Here is a 25,837-nt window from a genome sequence, read left to right as displayed (position 1 = left end):
ACAATAAAGTTGCTCAGCGCACTGTGAACCCACTACTAACATGCTTCACATTGGGTGGGGTGTTTTGATAAGTACCTGCCTGGACTGCGGAAGTAGCTGGGAGTTAGGGAAGAGAAATATGAAACCAGTGCTGAGGACTTTCTTGCCTCGCAGTAAAGCCGGAAACCTACGGAACTGCCGGGGGAGGAGAGTTGCTTGCACTCTCATTCTCTCTCGAACTTTTCAACTGTATTTCACTGAGTGAAGAGTCATCTTGTCTTTTCAGGCCTGCTGTTCAACACTTTTAATACGATGTAAAACTGATGGCTGATCGGGGATACTTGAAGCCTGTTCAGTGGTAGCCTCCTGAGATTTCTGGTTCCGGAATGCCTGCAAAGAAAGTCGGAAGACCGCAGAAAGCACAGGAAAGATGTTTGCCGAAGATTATTCCTGTTTTGGCATTGCACTGGAGCACTCCCTGACTTGGACTCTGTCAGTTTTGAGGTTTACAAATTCAGGCCTTCTCAGAGTTATTACACTGAATATTTCTTCATAGTTTTTCTTTAAATTTTGACAGGAGCAAGTTGTTGTATCACAGAAACTGGGATTAAGTTGACTTCATATTAAGAGAAATGTGAATTAGATGTAAGATGAAGTTTATATAACGTCGTAGGTCTATAGTGTTGGTAAATAGCTTGCAAGTGTTTGAAGACACTGCTTGCAATACAGAATTTGTTTTCGTTCTGAGGACACACTGATCTAAAAGCAGTTAGGAGGAGAGGGAAAGCTTAGAGTCCACTTCAGACGTTGATTTGTACAAATTTGAAAACTGATAATCTGTCGGCAGTTGATAGACATGATGTTCTAAATTCACTAACCAGCCAAATATTTTCAGAGAGGGGAGTAAGAGTCAATATAAGTAGCAGCAGAATGACAGAGAATATAAACAGTGGAAATGGTGCTAAAGCAGGACCTACAGAGGATTCAGCAACACCAGCTGCAGAGTGTTCTTCATTGTTATTTTCTACATTTGCAATGAAAATGCCATTCCTGAATCGTCGGAGTGGGATTAAGTCTGTTTCGGAAACAACGAAGCCAAACAATGACCAAGGAAGTGCATGGTTGACTTTCTTTCGCTCTTTAGATTCCAACGACATATCTGATGGCAATATGGAGAAGGATGCTGCAACTGTCTCCGACAAAGTTATGGATGAAGCAAAAGAGGCAGCAAAGCAAGCTGATGAGAAAGTGGCTCAAGAGCAATTAACAGATCTCAACATTCCAACTGAAAGCACTGAAAAGACAGATGAAGAACCTCATGCCCCTGAAAGTTCTTTGGAATCCCACTCTCCCACAGATCTGTCAGGGAAAGACCAAGATGAAGGTACAGTACATGTCATTCTTGTTCAAACCACAAGTGACACTGAGTCAGAGGAAGAAGCTGGATCAGAAAAAATACAAATCAATGAGACTGAAGTTCCATTGTCAGTTGATGACAATTCAAAGCACACTTCAGAACAAAGCCTGCCAAAAAATAATGAGTTTACGTCAAGTCAGCAACAAGAAAACATTGTTGTGGCTGAAGAGGCAAAGGAAATGTCTGAACTCAAATTGTCACAAGAGGATTTAATCTCACAAATGGAATCCAGTAAAGATCTTACAGAAATCTTTAACGACAGAAACAATGAAACAGAACAGAATGCATTGGAGGAGCCAAACAAAGACCTAAAATCATCCACATCAACAGCTGATTCAAATAATTTTCCTAATCAAGAAATTCTACCATCACAGACAGAGCGGACATTTCAAATGCCGTCCCTCTTTAGTGGATTACGGTTAGTAAAGAAAGATGCTATAGGTGAGGACAGGGACACTATTGCAGAGATCAAACAGAAGGATGTGGATTTAGCAGTGTTAAAATTGACCACACCAGGTCAAAAATCTGCAGCCAAGCTGTTAACAGAGTCTTTCCCAAAGAGGAAAGATGATAGGAAACCACCAGAGCTGAAAACAAATTCTGGTTTTTTGGATCAGCTCAGTCAGTTAATGAAACCAAAAATTGAAGATAATGTGGATACTTCGGACCAGCAATCGCAACTCACCACTGTTACTAATGAGGCATTGCCACCAGAGCAGACACCAATGGTAGCTACTTCTGAGACTGCTTTGGAGAGTTTGAAATCATTCTTTATGGCAAAACCTGGAAAAAGGGATGCAAATAATTCAGAAGAACTGGAACAATTGAAAAGGAGGAAAAAGCAGGAGAAGGAGTCACGTAAAGCAATTTTTGAAAGGCCTTTCGCAAAGCAACCATCTGAGCAGAAACGCCAATTAGGATCTACAGAATTAAAATCTGTATGTAGAAAATATATTTATAAATATATAATGTATTGTATTAGCAAATGTTTAAAACTGGGTTACAATTAATTGCTGAATAATTTTAAATGTTTTAGCTTTCTGTTTGAAAGACTTCCATATAAATATAGAGAACACTTTTCATGAGATCTGGATGTGCCACATCATTTCACAGCCAGTGAAGTACTTTCAAACTGCCATCACTGTTAAAATACTGGAAATAAAGCAGCCAGTGTGGCTTGCTGTAAGCCCCCAAAACAATATTGTGGTAATGACCTAATGATTTGTTGATGCAGTGTTCATTTGAGTGATAAGTACACAGCAACCACCCCTGCTCTTCAATATAGTGCCATGGTATCTTTTACATGCAGCTGGAGAGTAGGCCTCATCTTTTATGTCTCATCTGAAAGACTGCACCCTTGACAGTGTAACATTTCCTCAGTAGAGTTTCAGCCTAGATTCTTTTCTTGCACTCAGATTTCTGGAGTGTGACTTAATTGATATTCTCTAAAATAATATTGTAAAATAAAAATTCAGGGCTCCTATAGTTTCTGATATAGACGTGTATCATTTTTTGTTGCACCTTAATTGCTATGGGTCATAAATACAGGAATATTTGATTTTTGGAATAATGAGATGGAATTTTTCTCACAGGGGTGTGTTCCCCACCCCTTTACCAGAGAAGTCATCAAGGATCAGGGCTGGAGGTGAGACTTGCTCCCCAGATTGGTTGGCAACTTTGTAGCCCCACTGGGAACAGTGGCTACTTTTGAGACCGCGAGCAGTCTCCAGTGTCAGTGCAGGAACCTACACAGGGCCATTTAGGCCAGTACAGGAAGTGGATACTTGAAGGGGTGGGGCGATGGTGGTAGGGATTATAATTTGTAGGGCAGCTAGGGAGGAAGCATCTGGTATCCCAAATATCAGAGAGGAGGTTGGGGCACCTGATGTCAAAAGGGGGCCACAAACGGAGGTGCCACACCTTCAACTGCATTCCCCACCCCGCCCCACGCACACACCCACACCCACACACACAGTATATGAAGCTCATCTTTCAGTCTTCTGTTCTCCAAGGACAGCTTTTGCAAATTTCCAATCTATCTTCATTGCTGACATTCCTCATCCACACATCATTCAAATCAATCTGTTCAGCGCTGTCTCCAATCACTTCACATCCCTGCTTCCGGAAGTTTCACTCCCAGAACTGAGCAATAATGCAGCTGGAGGATTCATTCAGAGTCAGATTGCATGAAAATTATAGCTGGGGCAGGAAGCAGTTGTCAAGCTAGAAGGGTCATAATTGCAGTGAGGGTGGTCAGGCATTTTCTATTGAAAATAATGCTGCCAGTATTTTTTTTGCAGTTGTAATTATCTGAATATTAGTTCATTGACATTTTTAAGTTCGCAAAATAACAAATTCTTCAGTCGAATATTAGTGAATACTATCTTTTTACAATGTAACATGGTTTGTATTGGATGTTGCGTATTCTGTATTTTTCAGTCTGGAACGCTGGCACAGCCAGCTGTAAAATTAGCCGTTAAACCATGCGTTGAAGTTGCATTAGGTAATTAGCTGACTAGCCTTAGCGATATAGCTGCAAACCTGATGCATTGAATCCGCTGATGCTTCTCTTTTTTATGCTGGCTGCTGACACAGAATTGCACTACTGTATCCCAGGCTTTTTGGAATTCAGGACCTCCCGCCTTTAGGCAAAATCTGATCTTGGAACAAAAATGCAATGGAGATTTAACTGGAACTGTTAGTAGAGAATGTATCAGGAGACTGATGGAGATTATTTCAGATCTGGGATGGAAGAGATGCAGCAGGAAAGAACTACCACCTGGGGTATGGAGGCTGGTATACAAGGATCTCTATGAGAAAGAAAAACAATATTTACTGATGTTACTTCTGGAGATATAATATTGAGTATGGAGGTGGGTGGGAAGAATTGCTTTATTTTTACATGTGTCATACCTTAAGAGCTTGGTATAGGCAAACTTCTTTTGCCTTTGTAGATTTTGCAAATGTTGTTGCATTTGCCTTATATGAAACTTAGTTCTGCCATTAAAAATGCCTACCTTTGTTTCTGATTCCAGTGTTGGGCAGATTAAGTGGATTGGCCATGCTAAATTGTCTATAGTGTGCAGGGATGTGTAGGCTAGGTGGAGTGGCCATGGAAAATATGGGGTTACAGGGATAGGGTAGGGGGCTGGATGGATGCTGTTCGGAGGGTCGGTGCAGACTTGATGGGCTGAATGACCTCTTTCTGCAATGTAGGGATTCTATGATTCTGTGATTAATACTGCACTTAAAATTTGTTTCTTTCCACCCATGATCATACTATTTTGCTTTGTTACCAAATTTTCTGTCCTCCTGACATCTTTCTTGATCTATGTGTCCAGTTTTGACTCCACAATCTACAGCATTAGTAAAAACCAATGCTAGAACAAGAATGAGATTACTCCTGACCAAATTCACTTTTATAACTAATGTAGGGGTTTTCGCAAGAGTAGTGATGCATGATACAGACAAAGCAAATACCTATGTCTGTTTTCATGCTTACTTTTCAGGAAACAGGTTGCTAACTTGTTGCCAGAGGGGACCATCACTCCGTATCAAGATTGGCAAACTCTCCTGTTTTTACTGTCTGCCATAGGTGTGTTGGGATGATTTATAAGTTGGTAAATAACTAGACTGGCCATACTGTGAGCACAGCTTCCACAGCCATCGAGTTCTGATTGGACATGAACCCAGAGTTTTTCGCCATTGCCATTGTTTTACAAGACCTGTGTCCTTTTAACTGAACAGGTTCAATACACATCCCAGGGCTCCCTCCTGCACCCCACACACTCGCGTGTCTAAGCAGGGAGTGGCCTGATATACATTCTCGTTCTCGTGATGGTGGAGACAATTATAGCTGAGCTCAGATCTCAAAACTGAGTTAGTGGTAATATGTATTTGCAATTATTCTACTTGCTAATGAATAAAAATGACTCAGCCAATGTCACTGTGAGGAAGCATTTCAGTGTGGACTCACTGGTTCTGAAGCTGAATTCATGTGGGTTCCATTTCAGAGACTTTCTCTGAACATTTCTGTTGAGTCTTACTCCTGCTGAATGAGCAATTCCAAAAGTGGAATGTCAATGCTGGCTGAATTTAAATGAAATCAGTCAAGCTTTGGGCTTTCTTTGCAGGAATTGTTCCCTGGATGTGGGTTAGAGGAGAGAGTTATGAAATTTCAGTTCTTAAAGACCCATAAATGTGCCATTTTTCTTTATTTGTTCCATCTTCCCTTAACGCATGCAGGCAAGCCTCATACTGATGACTCTGCATTGTCAGTTTCAAGGAACAGAAATCAACTGGAAATTATTGTGTGTGATCATATTTTGACTGTTCTTCTTAGGGCATATATGTTATCTTAAATCATAAATTAGGGTGGGGCAATTAACTTTACTGTAAAATTAGGTTACTCTTCCTCCCCACCCACTTAAAGTATTGAATTGTTCTACACACAAAACACAAGGAAATAATTGCAATTGCTAGATAAGAAAATGCACTCTTGCAGATGCCTTGCTAATTCCACAAGAGATCACTCTTTATCTCTTTGCTCTGAATCAATGTCAGACCCAAATCATAAACTGAAACCAGCTGCAACAACTTCATATAGTTCATTCACTTAGGTCAAATGTAATGATTAACGTTGCTGACGAGTCCCATATATTTAATTTGGTTTCACATTTTTCATTATGCTAAATGTATCAGTTCCTGAATTTATTATTTTATCCTAGAGCTTCACATGGCATTAGCACTTTCATTTGCCAACTTGCCAGCTGAATGACCCCAATTTCAATTTCATAGAAAAGTTGCTTATATATGAGGGGCTGTTGGGTTGCCCATATCATAATTCTCAAAATAAAACTGTAGACATCACTTTGATTACAGGTACATGTAAGAAGCAAAAGCAGGATCCCAGGATTGGAAATTAAGCCAAACAAAATACAGACCTACAACTTAAGGGTAGATGTAAGCCACTCAGACTTTCAAGCCTGCTCTGCCAGGTCAGATTCTTTGGTGCACCACTCTGCCTTGGTTAGTTGAGTGATGAAAATTAACCAGGAGACACAGTAAACTCCTCTGCTCCTCAGTGCCATGGGATCTGTGACATACACCTGGGGCAAGTTATACTGGATCTCAGAGTACTTTGTGCTGCAGTGAAGTAGATAACAGACTCATCTCAGACTTAAACCCATTACCTTGTTTACTTGGAGGTAATACCACTTCTGAGGGCTTGTTAGGTTAGTTGATTGACATTTAGTGTGCAGTTTAGAATAAAGCCAACATTGCAGATTTCAATCCAAGTTCTAGATTATGTAGACTTGGGATCTCCTCCTTGCCCTGCCCTGTGGTAAAATTGTGGCTTATGTGGTGGTTTAATGATCTTTGAGGATGTTACTTCGAGGACAAAAGAACTGAACAAAGGCAGACAAGTTCTTTGGAAAATGCAATCGGTTTACTTTGAGTACTTCTGGAAAGGCAAAGGAAAATTTTAATTTTGACAGGATAAAGGCATATTTCCCTACCAATTCAGCTTCCAAATTCTTTTAAATGGATGCTAAGAAAGTCAATAAATCAAAAGTGCTAAGGATGTTCTGATGTTTACTGAGAGATTCTGGTACTTGCACATCAAAATATAATACATCATTAACTCTTCAATTCCTAGCTCTATTTATAGGTTCAGCAAATAGGCATTAAGGATGTTCCTTTGAGCAGAGGGCTCTTGATGATAATTTTTTTCTTATATGAGTCTGATGTTTGCACTTTTTTTTAGCCTGATTACTTACTCTTTTAATTCCACAAAACAGGCACAAATAATCATCTGGAAATGTTAGGGAAGCAAGGATCTGGTGAGAGAGTGGAATTGGAGGAAATCAGTATCTGCAGGAAAACAGTACCACAAAAATTAATGGGGTTAAAGGCTGACAAATCACCAGGGCCTGATAATCTGTATCCTGGAGTCCTAAAGAAAGTGGCCCTAGAAATGTTGGATGCAGAGGTGATCACCTTCCAAAATTCTATAGACTGGAATAGTTCTTACAAACTGAAGGGTGGTAAATGTAACCCCACTATTTAAAAAGGGAGAGAGAGAAAAACTGATCATCACAGATCAGTTAGCCTTAACATCAGTAATCACGAAATGCTAGAGTCAGTTATAAAAGATGTGATAACGGAACATTTGGATACCATTATCAGGATTGGACAAAGCCAACATGTTTATGACAAGCAAGTCATGCTTAGCAAGTCTACTGGAGTTTTTTTGAGAATGTAGCTAGTAGAATAGACAAGGGTGAACCAGCGGATGTGATCTATTTGTATTTTCAGAAGGCTTTAGATAAAGTCTCACATAAGAGGTTAGTGGGCAAAGTTAAAGTACATGGGATGGGGGTAATGCATTGCTATGAATTGAGATTTGTTGATAGACAGGAAACAAAGAACGGGAATAAATGGATCTTTTTTTCCCCAAGTGGAAGTCAGTAACTAGACAGTGACAGTGACATTGACTCGTTGAACTGAGAGATCAGTGCTTGGACCCCATCTATTCACAATATATATAAATGACCTGGGTGAGGGAACCAAGTGCAATATTTCCAAGTTTGCTCATGACAAAATACTTAGTGGAGTTGTGAGGAGGATACAAGGAGGCTTCAATGTAGTTGAAACCAGTTGATTGACGAGGAAAACACTTGGTAGTGCAGTACAACATGGCTAAATGTGAAGTTATACACTTTGGCATAAAAGACAGAAAGGAACAGTCTTATTTAAATTATTTTAATCATGATATATTGGGAAGTGTGAACATACAAATGGATCTGGGTGTCCTTGCACACCAGTCAATGAAAAGAGACAGGTAGGTATAGCAAGCAATCAGGAAGTCAAATGATATATTGACCATCATTGCAAGAAGATCTGAGTTGACAAGTAGGGATGTCTTACATCCTGTACATTCCGAAGTAGGAAAATGTTGAGATAGCAAGAACTGCAGATGCTGGAGTCCAAGATAACAAAGTGTGGAGCTGGAGGAACACAGCAGGCCAGGCAGCATCAGAGGAGTGGGAAAGTTGACGTTTCGGGTCAGGACCCTTCTTCAGAAATGTTAACTCTGCTTTCTCTCCACATATGCTGCCAGACCTGCTGAGTTTCTCTCTCAATTTCTGTTTTTGTCTCATCTAACTATTCCAATAGCATTTTGGAGCACTTGATCCATAGTCTTGTGTGCCTTGCATACAGCTTTGGCCTCCTTGCCTAAGAAAGGATATATATGCTGTAAACGGTTTGCAGCAGAGGTTTACTAGGCAGATACCAGGAATGGCAGCAGTGTCCTATATGAAGAGACTGGTTCGACTGGGCCTGTACTCACTAGAGTTTAGAAGGATGAGAAGATATCTGATTCAAATGTATAAAATTCTAACAGGGCTGTACAGACTCAATGCAAGGAGAGTATTTTCCTTGGTTGGAGAGTATAGAACGAGGGGATATAGCCTCAGGATAGAGGGTGAGGTCAGAGGTAAGAAAAAATAGTTTGCTCAAAGAGTAGTGGATAGGTACCATTGCTGGAATGTTTTCAGGGCCCATAGTCTTTGCAGTATCCAGCGCTTTCAGCCATTTCTTCACATTGCATGAAGTGAATTGAATTGGTTGAAGACTGGTATTCTTAAATGGGGATTTCAGTAAGAGGCCAAGATCGAACATACACTAGGTACTTCTGGCTGATGCTTGTTGCAAATGCTTCAGCCTTGACTTTTCCACTGATGTACTAAGCTGCCTCATCATTGAAGATGTGAATATATATAGAGCCTCCTCCAGTGAGTTGTTTAACTGTCCATCACCATTTAGAAATGGATGTGATGGAACTGCAGAGCCTAGATCTGACCCATTTGTTGTGGCATTCCTGTGCTGTATCTACCAAAAACTGGTAACTCTTTCACATTCAAGTACTGATTTGTTATGGCATCAGATTACCATCTCAATCTTAGGAATACCTGCTGATGCTCCTGGCCTGTCCTCCTGCGCTCTTCAATGAGCCGGTGTTGATACCCTGGCTCGATAGTAATGGTAGAGTAGGAGCTATGCCAGATTATGTGATTACAGATTGTGGTTGAATCCAGTTCCAGTGCTACCAATGGCCCACAGCATCTCAATGATGCCCAGCTTTGCTAGCTGTGTTCAAAACCTATTCCATTTAGCACAGTGGTAGTGCCACTCAGCATGCTGAAGGGATCTTCAATGTGAAAGCAGGACTTTGTATTCACAAAGATTATGTGATGGTCATTCCTAACAACAGTGTCATGGACAGATGCATCAGTGACCGGTATATTGATGAGGATTGATGAACCAATTTTGGACCCAGTTTGTGAACTTGAGATCAAAACTGGCTTACAAATAGGAGGCAAAAATGCTGGTGAAGGGTTGTTTTGGAAACTGGAAGCCTGCGACCAGCCAGTGTATCACAGGGTTTTGTACTGAGTCCGTTATTGTTTCCTACATACATTAATGACTTGGATGTGAATATAGAAGGTCTAATTAGTAAGTTTGCAGATAACATGAAAATTGGTGATGTTGATAGTGCGGGGGATGATCTCAGGCTACAGTCTGATATTGATCAGTGGTCAATTGGGCAGAGCAATGGCAGATAGAATTTACTTATAATAAGGGAGGGATGTACATCAGGAATGGTAGGTCCCTACGGAGTACTGAGGAACAAATGGACCTTGGCATTCAAGTCTACAGATCCTGTTGCTGTCAGCAGAGGAAGACAAGGTGGTGAAGAAGCCATGCAGGCTGCTTGCCTTCATTAGCCAGGCTTAGAATAAAAGAGCAAGGAAGCCTTGTTACAACTTTATAAGTGGCAATAGTTTTCCTTGCCCATGTTTGACCTGATTCCATGAGACTTTGTGGGGAGAGAAAATGTTAAAGATTCCTAGGGCAACTACCTCTTGACTGTGCACCACTATGCTGCCATCTCTGATGGGTCTGGCTTGTCAATGTGACAAGAATACACACAGAGATAGTAGGAACTGCAGATGCTGGAGAATCTGAGATAACAAGGTGTAGAGCTGGATGAACACAGCAGGCCAAGCAGCATCAGAGGAGCAGGAAGGCTGACGTTTCGGGCCTAGACCCTTCTTCAGAAAAGACCCGAAACATCAGCCTTCCTGCTCCTCTGATGCTGCTTGGCCTGCTGTGTTCATCCAGCTCTACACCTTGTTATCTAAGAATACATACAGAATGGTGATGTTGATGTTTTAATCATAATCATTCTGATAGAATAATGCAGTTATAGACAATGTTGGATTGTTGCTTAACTAATCTGTGGGACAGCTCCCCCAATATGAGCAATTTTTCCAGCTGTTGGCAAGGGAGAAGTTTGCAGGATCCCAACAGGCCTGAGTTTGCCATCACTGTTTCCAGAGACTATGTTAAATCTTGGCAGTCCATCTAATTTCATGTCTTAGATTTCATTGCAGTGTGATCTAATTGAATGGCTTCCTAGGCCTTTTGAAAGTACATTTAAGACTCAGCTACATTGCTGTAGGATCTGTCTGAATTTCAGACTTAAAAATTTGAATTGAAATTCCAACATCTGACCATTTACCTGAAGAATAATGGAAATGAGCTTAAGTGCAATGGCATTGTAGTAACCTGCCCTGACATTTTCCTTCGGCTGTTAGGAACCCAAAAATACTGGGAAAACAGAAGTATGACAATCATAAATTAACTGCGACTAACCCTTCTATGTTTGTCCAATAATCAAAAACCGATTTTCTTAATGAAATTTGTATTTGCATTAAAAATGGAAGGGGTTAAAGTGGAAGGTAGATATTCAAAAAGAGACCATTCTTGACTTAAGCCATAACAGAAAGGTTCTTCATTGAATGTGTCATTAATAACGTTGAAATTAGATCCATTTTTAGATGTTCATTTTTTTACTCCTGTTTTTGTTGATGTTCCACTTTATTTTAATCGCAGGATTTATCTCCATCAGAATTTGAAGACAAAACTCCTGGACGGCTCCAGGCCATATGGCCACCTCCCAGACCAAAAGATGAGGAAGAGAAAGTGGGTTTGAAGTATACTGAAGCAGGTAGGAATCAATACAATCACTGGTCAACACTTACTCCTTAAGAAAATGGGCAGAAAGTGCACTGATGGATTTGTTTTACCATATTTAACCCCGATTTGTTTTGTATGATTTTGAATCATTGTGACATATCTGTAAAATGTATATTCTATAAATTGGAATGCACCTTTTTGTGTCCTACTAACATCCACAGCTTTAGTGCAATAAACAGTCACGAGCTGAATCTGAAAAGATATGGTAAGCAGAAGCTGAATTGAACTTTAGTGATCAGAAACATAAAGCTCATCTAGTAAAATCTTTCAGGGTATAGTCGATGTACTATTATCATGTAACAGACCAACCTCGTGGTAAAGCTAACCAAAAGAACTGCAGATGCTGTAAATCAGGAACAAAAACAGAAGTTGCTGGAAAAGCTCAGCAGATCTGGTGGCATCTGTGAAGAAAAGATCAGAGTTAACGTTTTGGATTGAGGAAGGATCACGGGACCCGAACGTTAACTCTGATTTTTTCTTCACCGATGCTGCCAGACCTGCTGAGCTTTTCCAGCAACTTCTGTTTTAGCTTGTGGTAAAGCTGTTACTTTTTCTTTTATTTTGTATAATAGCCGTGCAGGTAATTAGGTACTTAATTTTAAGTTTTACCTTTTACATGCTTTAAATGTCAACAAATGTCACAAGAAGAAAATCATGTTCAGCAAAGGATTGTGCTGGAGAGATCACAGAGGAGATTTGCCAGGCTTACTGCCTGGGCTGGAGAGTCTGTCATGTGAGGAAAGATCACACATGCTGGGGTTGTTTTCCGTGGAACAGCAAAGGTTCACCGAGAACCTGATAGAGGTGTATAAGATTATGAGGGGCATCAACAAGGCGGTTAGGAAGGGACTTTTTCTATAAATATAATGGTTAATGACCACGGGCAGAGATTTAAGCCTAGGAAAGTTGAGGGAAAATGTTTTCCTTTAGAAGGTGGTGGGAGTCTGGGACCCATGGTTGAAAGTGTAGTTGAGTTTGTAATTCTTGTAACGTGTAAGCAGCATTTAGATATTCCATTTCAACTCCCCCTCCCATTCCTCAGACGACATGTCCATCCTGGGCCTCCTGCAGTGCCACAACGATGCCACCCGAAGGTTGCAGGAACAGCAACTCATATTCCGCTTGGGAACCCTGCAGCCCAATGGTATCAATGTGGATTTCACAAGTTTCAAAATCTCCCCTCCCCCCACCGCATCCCAAAACCAGTCCAGCTGGTCCCTGCCTCCCTAACCTGTTCTTCCTCCCACCTATCCCCTCCTCCCACCTCAAGCCGCACCTCCATCTCCTACCGACCAACCTCATCCCGCCCCCTTGACCTGTCCGTCCTCCCTGGACTGACCTATCCCCTTCCTAACTCCCTACCTACACTCACCTTTCCTGGCTCCATCCCCGCCTCTTCGACCTGTTTGTTTCCTCTCCACCTATCCTCTCCTCTATCCCTCTTCTATCCGCCTCCCACTCTCTCCCTATTTATTTCAAAACCCCCTTCCCCTCCCCCTTTTCTGATGAAGGGTCTAGGCCCGAAACGTCAGCCTGTCTGCTCCTATGATGCTGCTTGGCCTGCTGTGTTCATCCAGCCCTGCACCTTGTTGTCTCGGATTCTCCAGCATCTGCAATTCCTATTATCTCTGATTCAATTTAGATATTCACTCGTGTTGCCATAGGCCATATGGGCCAATGGCAGGAAAATGGAATTAGGGCAATTAGGTCTTTGTTGACTGTCATGGGTGTGATGGGCTGAATGGCCTCTTGTGCTGTAAGTGTAGGAGGCAACATCACATGAATGTTCAGTTGCTGTCTCTGCATGTTAGGACACAAAACAGGTTAACACTCCTTGATCATTACTGATAAGAGAAAAGTGTTGCTGAAGGTTTGTGTCTTGTACTCCTTGGGACAAGTGCAAGAATGACCAATTCGCTTCTGAATGGCTTGGTGCAGTATAATTTGCAGGTTTAAAACCAAAACATCAAGCTATTGAGCATGTTTGCAAAATCTGCTGTTCGTTATTAGATTCATTACATGATGGGATAGCAATGTAAACTCCCTGCAATAATGATTACTCCTGTTGGTGGCACCATAAGAGCACAATCTGGTCAATAGTTGGTAATAAATCACTCAAAATACTTTTTGATGTTTTCTCCTCAATTTCTATTATCCCTCAGTACTTTTAATGTCTAATATCCAATTTAATTATTTAAGCATAAAATTAATAAAAATCAGAAAATGATATATCACATAATTGGAAGTATTTGCTGATTCCAGTGCAAATTTAGTTTTGATAGATATTCCTTGATACATTCAACACTAGCAACGTGGGAAGCTTTGATTAATACAACTGAAAAATAAGTTACCACAAAAATTAAATATTGTAATTCAGGGTCAATTTAGCGTGTATGATTGGCCTGATTTTAAATAACTGAAAACGAGTTTTAAATAAACACCAATTTTCTACTGAAGCTACTTTCCAGAAATAAACAATTCCTTGGTCATTTTTTTTTAAAATTTCAAAATCTTTCCAAAATATACCTTATATTTTTTTAACATTCCAGTTTATTTGAAAACCAACTCGAAAGCCTGAAAATCTCCCCAGTTATTGGAAACTCCCAGTGGTGATTAATATCTCTTGGGGCCTGGTCAGCCTTGTTATCCTGATTTTAAGATGACAGGTTTGATTTTGTGAACGCCTCCACTTTGTAAACTTAAAAGCACATGGTTTTCCCACTCCCTTCCTGCTCACCCAAGCCAGTCTTCTACATTAGGGTAGATGGGAGGGAAGGCAATTGCGTCTATTGAGGCTGTTTGAGGTCAGTTGTAGGCCACTTTAGGTTCTCATTCCAGTTCCTCTCCTACTTCATCCATCGCAGGGCAGGTCAGATAAGTAGGCCCAATAGCTGTCTCTGCGCTGGCTGCTGCTGAGCAAAGAGGTGGGGTAGCTGTGGAGGGGGGAGGCCATTGGAAGCATTTCCCGGGCCTGCCAAGCTCCTTATGCTCTCCCAACCACCCCCCCCACCCCGTCTCCTCCAAACACTCCCGACTCCAGGGTCTTCTAGCTGGTCCCTTCCAAAGCTTCCAACTTAGGATCCCTTCTTCTCAATGGTCCTAGCAGTGGTTACTGTTGAACCTGCCACTATTGGGTCTACAAGAATTGATGGCCAATCAAATTGGCTGGGTGCTCTCCAAGGCGGAACTTGCTCCCAACTGAGGTAGGATTCCCTCCCTGGAATCAAGTAAGGAAGATCCCAGTGTGAAATTGTTACGGGTCAGCTGGCTTGTGGGGGACTGGACTGATGATTTATTTTTCATCCGGGGGAAAGGAGGTTAGGGAATACAACTCCCTGTAACATCCAGCCCAAAATATCTTCCTAAAAATTAGTGCAATAGGTGAAAAAGACACTGTATTGAATACAACTTGTACATAAAACTCAGCATTTTTTTTACTGGTTGTGGCAATATCTAGGAAACTGCACCAAGAAAACCAGTGCAATTGAGCAAAGTTTTTTGTGTCCTTAACTTTACTGATTGAATTGTCTGTCAATACCTTATTTACTGATTGAAGGCTGCAAATCCTTTCAAAATTGGATTTAATTGGGTAGCAATTGGGGAGCCTGTCACCCATTGTTCAGATGTAAAACAAGTGCCTTGAAGTATAAGAGGACTAACAATCATAGAAGTATTCCTTTAAAACAATTCTGGATAACAAGATGGGTGATGACCTGCCCTGCTTGGGAATCTTCAGCTCCCATCACCATCATCTCAATGTAAAGTGTTTCCTTTTAAGCAGAACCTGAAACTAAATCTTTGTCTATCAAGCCAGGACAAGCTGGCTGCTTTCTGTACAGGTGTCACGGGCTGAGCATCCCCACCCAACTACCACCCAGGATTCCGACCCCACCACCAAAGACATTTTTCTGTCCCCACCCTTATCTGCTTTCCGGAGGGACCACTCTCTCCGTGATTCCCTTGTCCGCTCCACACTCCCCTCCATCCCCACTACACCCGGCACTTTTCCCTGCAACCGCAGGAAGTGCTACACCTGCCCCTACACCTCCTCCCTCACCCCCATCCCAGGCCCCAAGGAGACTTTCCACATCAAGCAGATGTTCACCTGCACATCTGCTAATGTGGTATACTGCATCCGCTGTACCCGGTGTGACCTCCTCTACATCGAGGAAACCAAGCGGAGGCTCGGGGACCGCTTTGCAGAACACCTACGCTCGGTTCGCAATAAACAACTGCACCTCCCAGTCGCGAACCATTTCAACTCCCCCTCCCATTCCTCAGATGACATGTCCATCCTGGGCCTCCTGCAGTGCCACAATAATGCCACCCAAAAGTTGCAGGAACAGCAACTGATATTCCGCTTGGGAACCCTGCAGCCCAATGGTATCATTGTGGATTTCACAAGCTTCAAAATCTCCCCTCCCTCTACCGCATCCCAAAACCAGCCCAGCTCGTCTCCGCCTCCCTAACCTGTTCTTCCTCCCACCTATCCCCTCCTCCCACCTCAAGCCGCACCCCCATCTCCTACCAACCAACCTCATCCCGCCCCCTTGACGTGTCCATCCTTCCTGGACTGACCTATCCCCTCCCTACCTCCCCACCTACACTCACCTTTACTGGCTCCATCCCCACCTCTTTGACCTGTCTGTTTCCTCTCCACCTATCTTCTCCTCTATCCATCTTCTGTCCGCCTCTCCCTCTCTCCCTATTTATTTCAGAACCCCCTTCCCCTCCCCCATTTCTGAAGAAGGGTCTAGGCCCGAAACGTCAGCCTTCCTGCTCCTATGATGCTGTTTGGCCTGCTGTGTTCAACCAGCTCTACACCTTGTTATCTCAGATTTTCCAGCATCTGCAGTTCCTACTATCTCTCATTAGAATTCTTGTAGTCTGTGCTGTGATACCATAGAATTATGGTAGGTTACATGGCATATGTTTGGCACAAAGACAATGCAAGCTCGCCAAAGAACAAAACAGGCAGCCGCACTCTCCTGCTCTATCTCTCTCAAGATGTAGATTTATTTCCTTCAGATACTCATCCTTTTCATTCTGAATTCATACATCGTCTCTGCTTCCATCACCTTCAGAAGCAGCAAGATCCAAGTAAATGTGCCTTAGTGCGTAATTGTCCCCATTTTGTTTGTGAAATCTTATTGGTGTCCTAAGCCATGATTGCAGTGTAAAGCCCTGATCACCAATCAACAATTCTGATTTGACTCCAAATCAAGTGGATTTGTAAATTGAGTTGCCTAATAGTGAAAATATCAGCTTTCTGGTTACATGTGGGGAAAACAAAACGTAACTGGCAACTGAGTATTAATAGAATAAAAACATTTTCTTTTGATTGCATTGGAAGAGGATGTCATATCAACTTGGATGATCGGATGTATCGTGTCAATTGCTCCTGGTACCTTTTGGAATCTCATCAGTCTGTAAAACTGGATGTTTTTTTTTGTTGTTGAATTGCTTCCGTAAAGAAAAATCTGAATTGTTCAGCTCTCCTCAGTGCTTTCATGCGCAAAAACAAGTTGGAGGCAGTGGAGGCATTGGCTGGTATGGATAATGTTTTTTCTCTCGGAGGAAGTTCTTGTCTCTTCCATACCAACTGCACGGTTATTTCAAACAGTTGACATATTTCTGAAATGGCAGCGTGTCTGCTGACACCCACAACTGCAGACAACTGCACATGCACACAATTCCAGAGCTGCTAATGCCATCAAACGTAGCCTTCTGAAATAACCTTCGGGGAGAAATGTAATCATCCAAGGTGCTGAGCTTTGTCTGTGAATCCTGGAGTACATTGGTGCATTTGCACAGGCAGTTTGCATAGGCAGTCATTCATCATAGTATTAGATTAGCATTTTCTTCCATTTCCGAAAGGAACTTTTAGGAATTTTGGCAAGAGTACCATTTATGCCCATTAATTTCCAATTAGCTAGGTGACACAGTGCATGCATTTTGTTTTATTGAACTTTGCTTTTAGCCTTTCCATAAAATGCCTATATCTTTGTAATTTCTTCCATCCTTAACACAGTGTCATTGAACAGGGACACTTGGTTCTGTGTTATTGGATTAGGAATTCAGAGGCCTGGGCCAACAATCGGAAACATATATTCAAATACCACCTGGAAATTGAACTTGTGTTACCAAATAAATCTGGAATGGAAAGCTCCTAACAGTAATGGTCACGTCACAACCTTTGGTTAAAACAATGCTTCAGTAATGTCCTCAAGGTAAAGAAGTCTGCCCGATGTGAGTTCAGTTCTGCAGCAAGTGGTAGTTGGCTGTAACTAGCTTCTTACATGACCGAGCAAGCTACTTGGTTCGGGCTATTAAGCATGGGCGATTAATACAGGGCTTCCCAGTGATAACAACATCTGGTGAATTAATAAAATCATTATTTTGAATTATGTATTTTCTATTTCCAGCCTATGTTCATGCCCCCCACATTTCATTCCGTCATAGGTGGCCACCCACCAGTTCTCAGACACTTGTTTCCCTCCTCTAATTCTCCGCCTAAATCTCTGTACTTCCCACTTTATTTAGATTCAACTTTGAAATATTGTCACTCTGACCAAGCATTCATTACCGTTCATTATCTTTCCTTTTTTGGTTCACAATATTTTTCTTTTCAATGTATCAAGTGCCTTGAGACATTTTCCTCATTAAAGGCACAAGATCATGATGATTTGTTGATGATGATGATACAGAATATTGCCTAAACGTATTCATCCTTTTGATCCTTGGATTTCCTTTCCTGAATAAGATTATATCTTAATCAGTTGGAGGATACAGATTCATAAACATGTTTTGTCATGCATTGCTATTAAGGTTGTAAAATGCATAAATCAATGAACAACAATCTTCTTGCAGACTTTTACAAAACTGCTCTAATGGACTGCAGTGAACATCTAAGCATTTATTATTCTCAGAGATTATGTTTAGACAAAAAATGTTTTGTTTCTGTCAATGAGAATAATTCATTCCAGCCCAGTGAAATTTAACAGGAAAAAGCATTTGACAGTCAATTGTTTGCCAAAGAAAAGAATAATTTTGCATATTTGCATACTGCATGAACAAAACTTATTAACGTTTCTGCAAATTGCACTGGTCATGCTGTTGATAAAGGTATTGATTGCTGAATGAAGAAAGGTCTTTTTGTTATGTAGTTTCAATTGGTGTAATGTACACCAAACAAAACCCAATATCAACTACAGAGCTGTCAACGAAAGAAACTACAAAGCACTTGCTATTCAGTAACGACAGGTAATTTGACATGGACTGGTAGAAAAAGCTAATGTTAGAATGCAATCTTACCATCCCACAACATTCAATGGCACGGCCATTTCCATATCCCCCACTATCCACATTCTGGGAGTTACCATTAGCCAGAAATTAAAGTGGATCACCCATATAAATATGTGACTACAAAGCCAGGTGAGAGGCTGGGAATTTTGCAGTGAGTAACTCACCTCCTGTTTCCCCAAAGCCTGTCCACCACATTACAAAGCACAAATCAGGAGTGTGATGCAACGTTATGCACTTGCAGTTCCAACAACAATCACGAAGTTTGATACCATCCAGGACAAAGCATTCCACTTAATTGTTAGCAATGTGTACCATCTACAAAATGTATTGTAGTAACTCAGCAAGTCTCCTCAGACAGCACCTTTTAATCCCGTGGCCTCTACCACCTAGAATGACAAGGGCAGCGGAACACCACTTATATGTTTCCTCCAAGCCACACACCATCCTGACTTGGAAATACATCACTGTTCCTTCACAGTCGCTGGGTCAAAATCCTGGAACTTTGTTCTTTAATTCCGCAAGAACTGCAGCAGTTCGGGTGAGCAGCTCACTACTACCTTTAGCAGGCAATTAGCAAAAAAAATGCTGGCCTGTTCAGTGACCTTCATATCCCATGAGCAAATAAAATTTAAAAAAAAATTGCATGGGGGAACAGCTCATTGGTTTAGGGGTATGATTCTCACTTAGGGTACTGTACAGCATTGGCCTGCCAGAGGTTCCAGGTTCAGATGAGCCCAAGTATCTTATTTTAATGTTCTCTCTTGGTGTGGTGGTTAGGAATCAGCGCTTTAATCCCCACAGCCTGTGTTCGTTTGCGGCACAGTGGCTCAGTGGTTAGCACTGCTGCCTCACAGCGCCAGGAACCTGGGTTTGATTCCAACCTCGGGCTACTGTATGGAGTTTGCACGTTCTCGCCGTGTCTGCGTGGGTTTCCTCTGGTTCCTCCCACATTCCAACGATGTGCAGGCCAGGTGGGTTGGCCATGCTAAATTGCCACTCATGCTCAGGGTTGAGTAGATTAGGTGGGTTATGGGGGATGGGTCTGGGTGGGATGCTCTGAGGGTCGGTGTGGACTTGTTGGGCTGAAGGGTCTGTTTCCACACTGTAGGGGTTCTGAAAAAAAGGTTTCTTGAGATCCTTACGAAATAGGTTCAGGGCTAGGCCATTTGCCCCATCAAGCCTGCTCTGCCGTTTAATAAGACTATGGCTGATTTGATTGTAGCGTTAAATCTATTTCCTTGCCTGGCACTGCAAGCTGTCCCTTCCCCTCCCTTGTAAATCAGAAATCTGTCTAACTCAGCCTTGAAAAATTCAATGACACAACCTCCATTCTGAGGAAGAGAATTCTGGTCTGTTGATATTCTGAAAGAAAGAAAGAATCTCTCTTCATTTTAAATGGGAGAGCCCTGCTGTTTGTACCGTGACACACAGACACACATGGACCTCCTCCAGGGAGGAGCATTGTACCAATAGAAGACTCAGGGTTCCTTCAGATACCAAATGCGTTTACTTAAGATATTCAAATTCCGAATTATCAAGTTATAGCTATGGGGCCTTGACTTCAGTTGTGTTTGATCTAACAAGGTACAAACGACTGGTGATTATGAATCAAGTAGAATTTATTGAGCAGGAAATTATAAATACCTAACTAGTGGTATTGACAGCACAGCAGGTTCTTTTCCTTCAGGGGCTTTGGGCTCCTTGGCTGTGCATTCAAAGTCCACTTTCTTCAGTTTCTGAGGCAGTTTTGAGATTTGTCTCAGAATTATACCTCAGGAATGTGGGGTGAAACTGTACCAGCAAAAGCTCTGAATATCTTGGTGAACACAGCAGGCCAAGCAGCATCAGAGGAGCAGGAAAGCTGACGTTTCGGGTCTGGACCCTTCTTCAGAAATGGGGGAGGGGAAGGGGATTCTGAAATAAATAGAGAGAGAGAGGGAGGAGGTTTGAAGATGGATAAAGGAGCAGATAGGTGGAGAGGAGACGGACAGGTCAAGGAGGCAGGGATGGAGCCAGTAAAGGTGAGTGTAGGTGGGGAGTGAGGGTGGGGGTTGGTCAGTCCAGGGAAGATGGACAGGTCAAAGAGGCAGGGATGAGGCTGGTAGGTAGGGGGTGCGGGTGGGGGTTGAGGTGGGAGGAGTGGATAGGTGGGAGAAAAGATGGACAGGTTAGGGAGGCAGGGATGAGCTAGGCTGGTTTTGGGATGCGGTCGGGAGCGGGGAGATTTTGAAGCTTGTGAGGTCCAGGAGCTCCCCACCTACATCCATGACACCACCCACGCCCTCCACCTCCTCCGAAACTGCCGATTCCCTGGTCCCCAACACCCCATCTTCACCATGGACGTCCAGTCCCTATATACCTGCATTCCCCATGCAGTTGGCCTAAAGGCCCTCCGCTTCTTCCTGTCTCGCAGGCCCGACCAGTCCCCCTCCACTGACACCCTTGTCCGCTTAGCTGAACTTGTCCTCACCCTTAACAACTTCTCCTTCAATTCCTTCCACTTCCTACAGACAAAGGGGGTGGCCATGGGTACCCACATGGGCCCAAGCTATGCCTGCCTCTTTGTAGGATACGTGGAACAATCCCTCTTCCGAAGCTACACTGGCCCTATCTCCCACTTCTTCTTCTGTTACATCGATGACTGTATCAGCGCCGCCTCGTGCTCCCAAGAGGAGCTCGAACAGTTCATCCACTTCACTAACACCTTCCACTCCAACCTTAAGTTCACCTGGACCATCTCCGATACCTCTCTCTCCTTCTGAATTGAATGTTTTCATTAGCTAACATATTATGTTAACAAATAACACATTCTTTCAGAAACATGACAATTGACAACAATGTTACATCCTCATAACAATCAGAACTACTTCAGTTACCAGAAACTATTCATTTATATCTTCCTGGGTACTAAAGCAAGCTTAAAAAAAAGTTTCTAGCACAACTTTACAGATCTTTTAAAATATAGACAGTTTGCTGTACAGATATGTGATAGATAAAGAAACTTATCAACATAAAACTACTAATACTGGACGTATTGTTAAAAAACCTTGCCTAAATGTTCTGATGGCCAGATATTTACGCAGAGGACATCTAAAGGTAAGTACGTAAATTTTAATCTGATCAATGATTGGAATTTCTAGACTGAAATTCAGCCTGTGGTTCTCAATACTTACCTTGTTTCTTTGAATCTGATGAAGGAATGTTGAAGTGCACCCAGTCATTAATATGGACACAAGGGAGTCAGTTAGCTCAGATAGCTTGTTTGCAATGCACCAATAGTACAAGCTGAACCTTATCTTAGGCCAATGACCTGAGATTAAACTCACTGCCAGTTTGTCCATCTCCAGTGAAAGAACAGCTGAATGACACTATGGCAACTTTACCTTTTACAGCCACAATTGCTAACATTTGGACTTTTTGGCACGCTTAGGTCTTCACATCCACTTTCTCACATGTACCTGCCCTAACTGTTAATTGTCTAACTAGCAAAAATTCAACCTCAGCTGTTTAAAAAGATATGGCAAAAATATTACTTCAGACCTAAAGGTTAATAGTGTTATCCACGTTTTATATGAAAGAAGTGGGAATTTTCTTCACAGAAACAAGCAGCCTAGGCTTCAATTTCTTACCCCAAAACAAAAACCTATTTGCTTAGATATTCTGATTTGGAAAGTTGTTTTGGAGCTTTTGAAAAATAAATTGTATACCCTTTGAGCTCAGTCAAGAGCTTTTCCTCATTGTGAATTCAGAATGATGTCAGTGGGTCGTGTGAAATACAAAATGCTGATGTAATGGTGCAGAGCAATGATGTGATGACAAGGTGAAACAATGTAAAATTGTAGTTACAGATGGATTTTCATTCTACTGGAGACTTTAAAATACAATGACTTATTAATGGAACTTGCTGTATTATTAATCTATATTAAATACGTAGATGAGGGACTGAATGTAATGTGCTGACATGCTGTTTGTTGATGATGCAAATTCATGTGGGAATCAAGCGGTGTTGAGGACACAGAGGCTACAGAAAAGATTTAGACATATTTTAAGCATTTGAGGAGGTGTCAGTTTTTTTTTCAGTTTGGTTGAGCCCACCTAATTAAAAATCTTGAATTAACCCCTCAAATACATTCTTCAAAAGCTTCAGCAATAACAAATATACCATCAGACAGGATTGGCAAACTGAGATATCGCAAAATATCAGTTATCAAGAATTATCAAGTATAATCAAGTTAGACAACAGATTTACCTAACAACTAAGAACTATTTAAGTCACAAACAAAAGAAAGATAGATGTTATGATTTTAAGAAATACAACACAGATTTCAGATTGGACATCAAGAACCCAGCCCTCGGACAGGAAAATGCTTTTTTTTCTTTAAAAAAAACACCTGAAGTTTTCATGTTGACGAAACTCCCCAGTCTTTGAAAACTGCCAAATTCTGGACAGAAATCCCTGATTATTTGTCATGACTTGAAATTTCTAGATTTATAGAAAATCCCCATAATTAAACTGATGCCTTTCAACCTATCTAGATTCAACCTGGGTCAAGACCATATTTCACCTGCACTGAAGATTCCTGACACACAAAAATATGACACTCGGAACCTTTATTTTATAGGTGCTTTGGGATTACTTCTCCTTAATAAAAGTTGTAGTGAAAATTCATTTTGACAATAATGCAGTAATGGTTAATTTCATCGGTCTATTCCATTTGTGTAAATTGCTTTCAGCATTAGACAGTGGATCCTTTCAGACTGGCTTGCCTAATCTCTTAGAATGACAGGCCTCCATTTATACGTTTATAGCTTCAAACCCCAAGGCTTTGGATGTATTTTTGTCTCTCCCATTCCTATAGCTTGTTTTTCATAGTTCTTTTGAAAATGCCCAGATTAACTAAATCTTAAGCTAAAATCTAAAACTCAGGTTTACTTAGAAGAGTGTGGCAGATGGAATGTAATGTGGAAACACATGAAGTTGACCACTTTGCTGGGAGGAATAGCGAAACAGTATTTATTAAATTGTGAGAGACTGGGAAATGTTGGTATTCAGAAAGATCAGGATGGTCCGTCACAAATTGCATTGTTACCATGAAGGTGCAGCAAGCCATTGGAAAACACATTAAATAATAGCCTTTATTTCGATGAAATTGAGATATGAATAAGGAAGTTTTACTGGAGTTATCTAGGACCTTAGTGAGTCCACATCTGGAGATCTATGCATACCCCTGGTCCTTTTACACAAGGGAAGATATACTTGTCTTAGATGAAGTACAACAAAAGTTCTCTAGACTGAATCCCGAAATGAGGGGATTGTCCTCTGAGGAAAGATTGAGTTGATGCCTACATTTCCTATAGTTTGGAAGAATAACAAGTGATTCAAGGAATTATATAAAAATTACAGAGTTTTACAGGTAGACATTGAAAGGGTATTTCCCCTGGGTGGAAAGTCCAGAACTAGAGGCTGACCAATTAAGATGACAAGAAATCTCTTCACTGAGAGAGTTGTAAATCTTTGAAATTCTCCTACAGGGAGATGGTGGTTTGAGGGCCTTAAGTGGCCATTAAAGGACCACATAAGGACCTTAATTGCTGGCAATTTGAGAAAATTCCCTTTTTACCTTGTTGCTTGGTGAGCAATTACTGAGGCAGCAACTGGGTGAGTTTGCCCCCAAGGTCAACTTGTTCAATTATTTCCCCTTTTTCCCACTTCCAGGGAGGGGAAGAATAAGAAAACAATTGGTATTGAATTTTAAAATTGTTCTTTATCTATAATATCTTAAATTATTTGTATACCCTGTAATTGTCACTTTTAATTGGAACTCTTTCCCTAACACATACTGGCGATAACATCACTACTGTATCACTGACTCAACATATAAACAGGCATGAAGTGCTCTTCTAGTGTAATGGTAGTCTCAGTACCTCTGTGCTAAGTGGCCTGGGTTCAAATCCCATCTGCTCCAGAGTTGTTGTACTATGTTTGATCAGGTCAGTTAAAAACATCTATGCACAATAAGACACCAAACTACTCTTTTTTTTTAATTTGAATGAGTGTAACACTGATCCAGAACAAGCCAGCTTTATTAGACACTTTGCATTGACAAAAAATTGTGTTGAATTTACAATAGCACAAGTTGCTGCATTACCAAAGCCTGAAGTAATTCCAATTTAATTCAGACAGAACATAAAACTATTTCAAGGAGGTACTTTCATGCTGTTTACCATTTACACTGATGGCTGCATCTAAGATTGCTAAAAATGGTTTTCTTGGTGATAAAAGGACTGACATTGAGTCTGCTTCAGGACGCAGGTAACTATATGAAGTAGAATTCCACCTGCTGCTCTAGAATGGAAGTTCAGAGCAGCAAATGTTAGCTTGTGCTATTTAACTGTTGCCTGTCTTGGAAGTGATGACATTGCATGGCCCTGGGTCTAGCTGTTGACACCAGCTTGGTGGTGGGAATGGCTATCAGATTAGACTTCTGACTTTGGGTGTTTCTCCCGAGGAAGGATTTGTGGGCAAGTCTGTGGCTGAGGATGTTGAAGCTTAGCTTGTGAAATCTAGAGCTGTGTTTCTCTTGCTCTTAGTCCCATTAGAAGACAACACGAATATTAAATGGAAGACCTGCACCTTTGGGACACTCCCGGCCCAGATCCTTTTGCTTCTTGTATTTACCTGTCAGGAAAGCTATTGTGTCTTCCTGCCTAAGCTGCAAAGTTAGAATTGGCATGCATGCATTCAAAATAATGAATCTTACAGCCTTCATCAGATGGCCTCACCACCTGCGCAACCTGGTTAAATTCTGTAACAGTTTGTTCTGCAGTTTCTGAATGAGTACATAACCTTGGAAGATTTTAACTGTTCACCCACAGAATCATAAAATTAGTAAGAAGGAGGACATTTGCTCCATCACTTCTGCACTGGCTCTTCAAGTTAGCATCATTACTAAGTGCCATTCTGTTTCCCTTTCCCTGTAACACTGTACATTGGCATTCACAAGGATATTAGATGATTTAAATAGAAAC

At 41.4% G+C, this 25,837-nt stretch overlaps 1 protein-coding gene across 2 annotated transcripts in view; it reads left to right on the top strand.

The window, feature by feature from the left end:
- LOC109911862 (formin-like) overlaps nucleotides 1-25,837 on the top strand; it is a 368,530-nt gene that overhangs the window by 45,189 nt on the left and 297,504 nt on the right. Inside the window, exons 1-2 of one of the 2 annotated variants that reach the window (XM_048600300.1) lie at nucleotides 89-2,334; nucleotides 11,360-11,474. In XM_048600300.1, coding sequence (XP_048456257.1) covers nucleotides 910-2,334; nucleotides 11,360-11,474 — 1,540 coding nt within the window. In that variant the 5' untranslated portion in view covers nucleotides 89-909. Of the gene's footprint in view, nucleotides 1-88; nucleotides 2,335-11,359; nucleotides 11,475-25,837 lie in introns of those variants that run through there. The other variant, XM_048600301.1, reaches the window with a different exon arrangement.

Source organism: Rhincodon typus, chromosome 8 (genome assembly GCF_021869965.1).
Source record: "Rhincodon typus isolate 14 chromosome 8, sRhiTyp1.1, whole genome shotgun sequence".
NCBI lineage: Eukaryota > Metazoa > Chordata > Chondrichthyes > Orectolobiformes > Rhincodontidae > Rhincodon > Rhincodon typus.
Note: the sequence above shows the minus strand (reverse complement) of the source record. Positions and strands in the feature narration are given on the sequence as shown.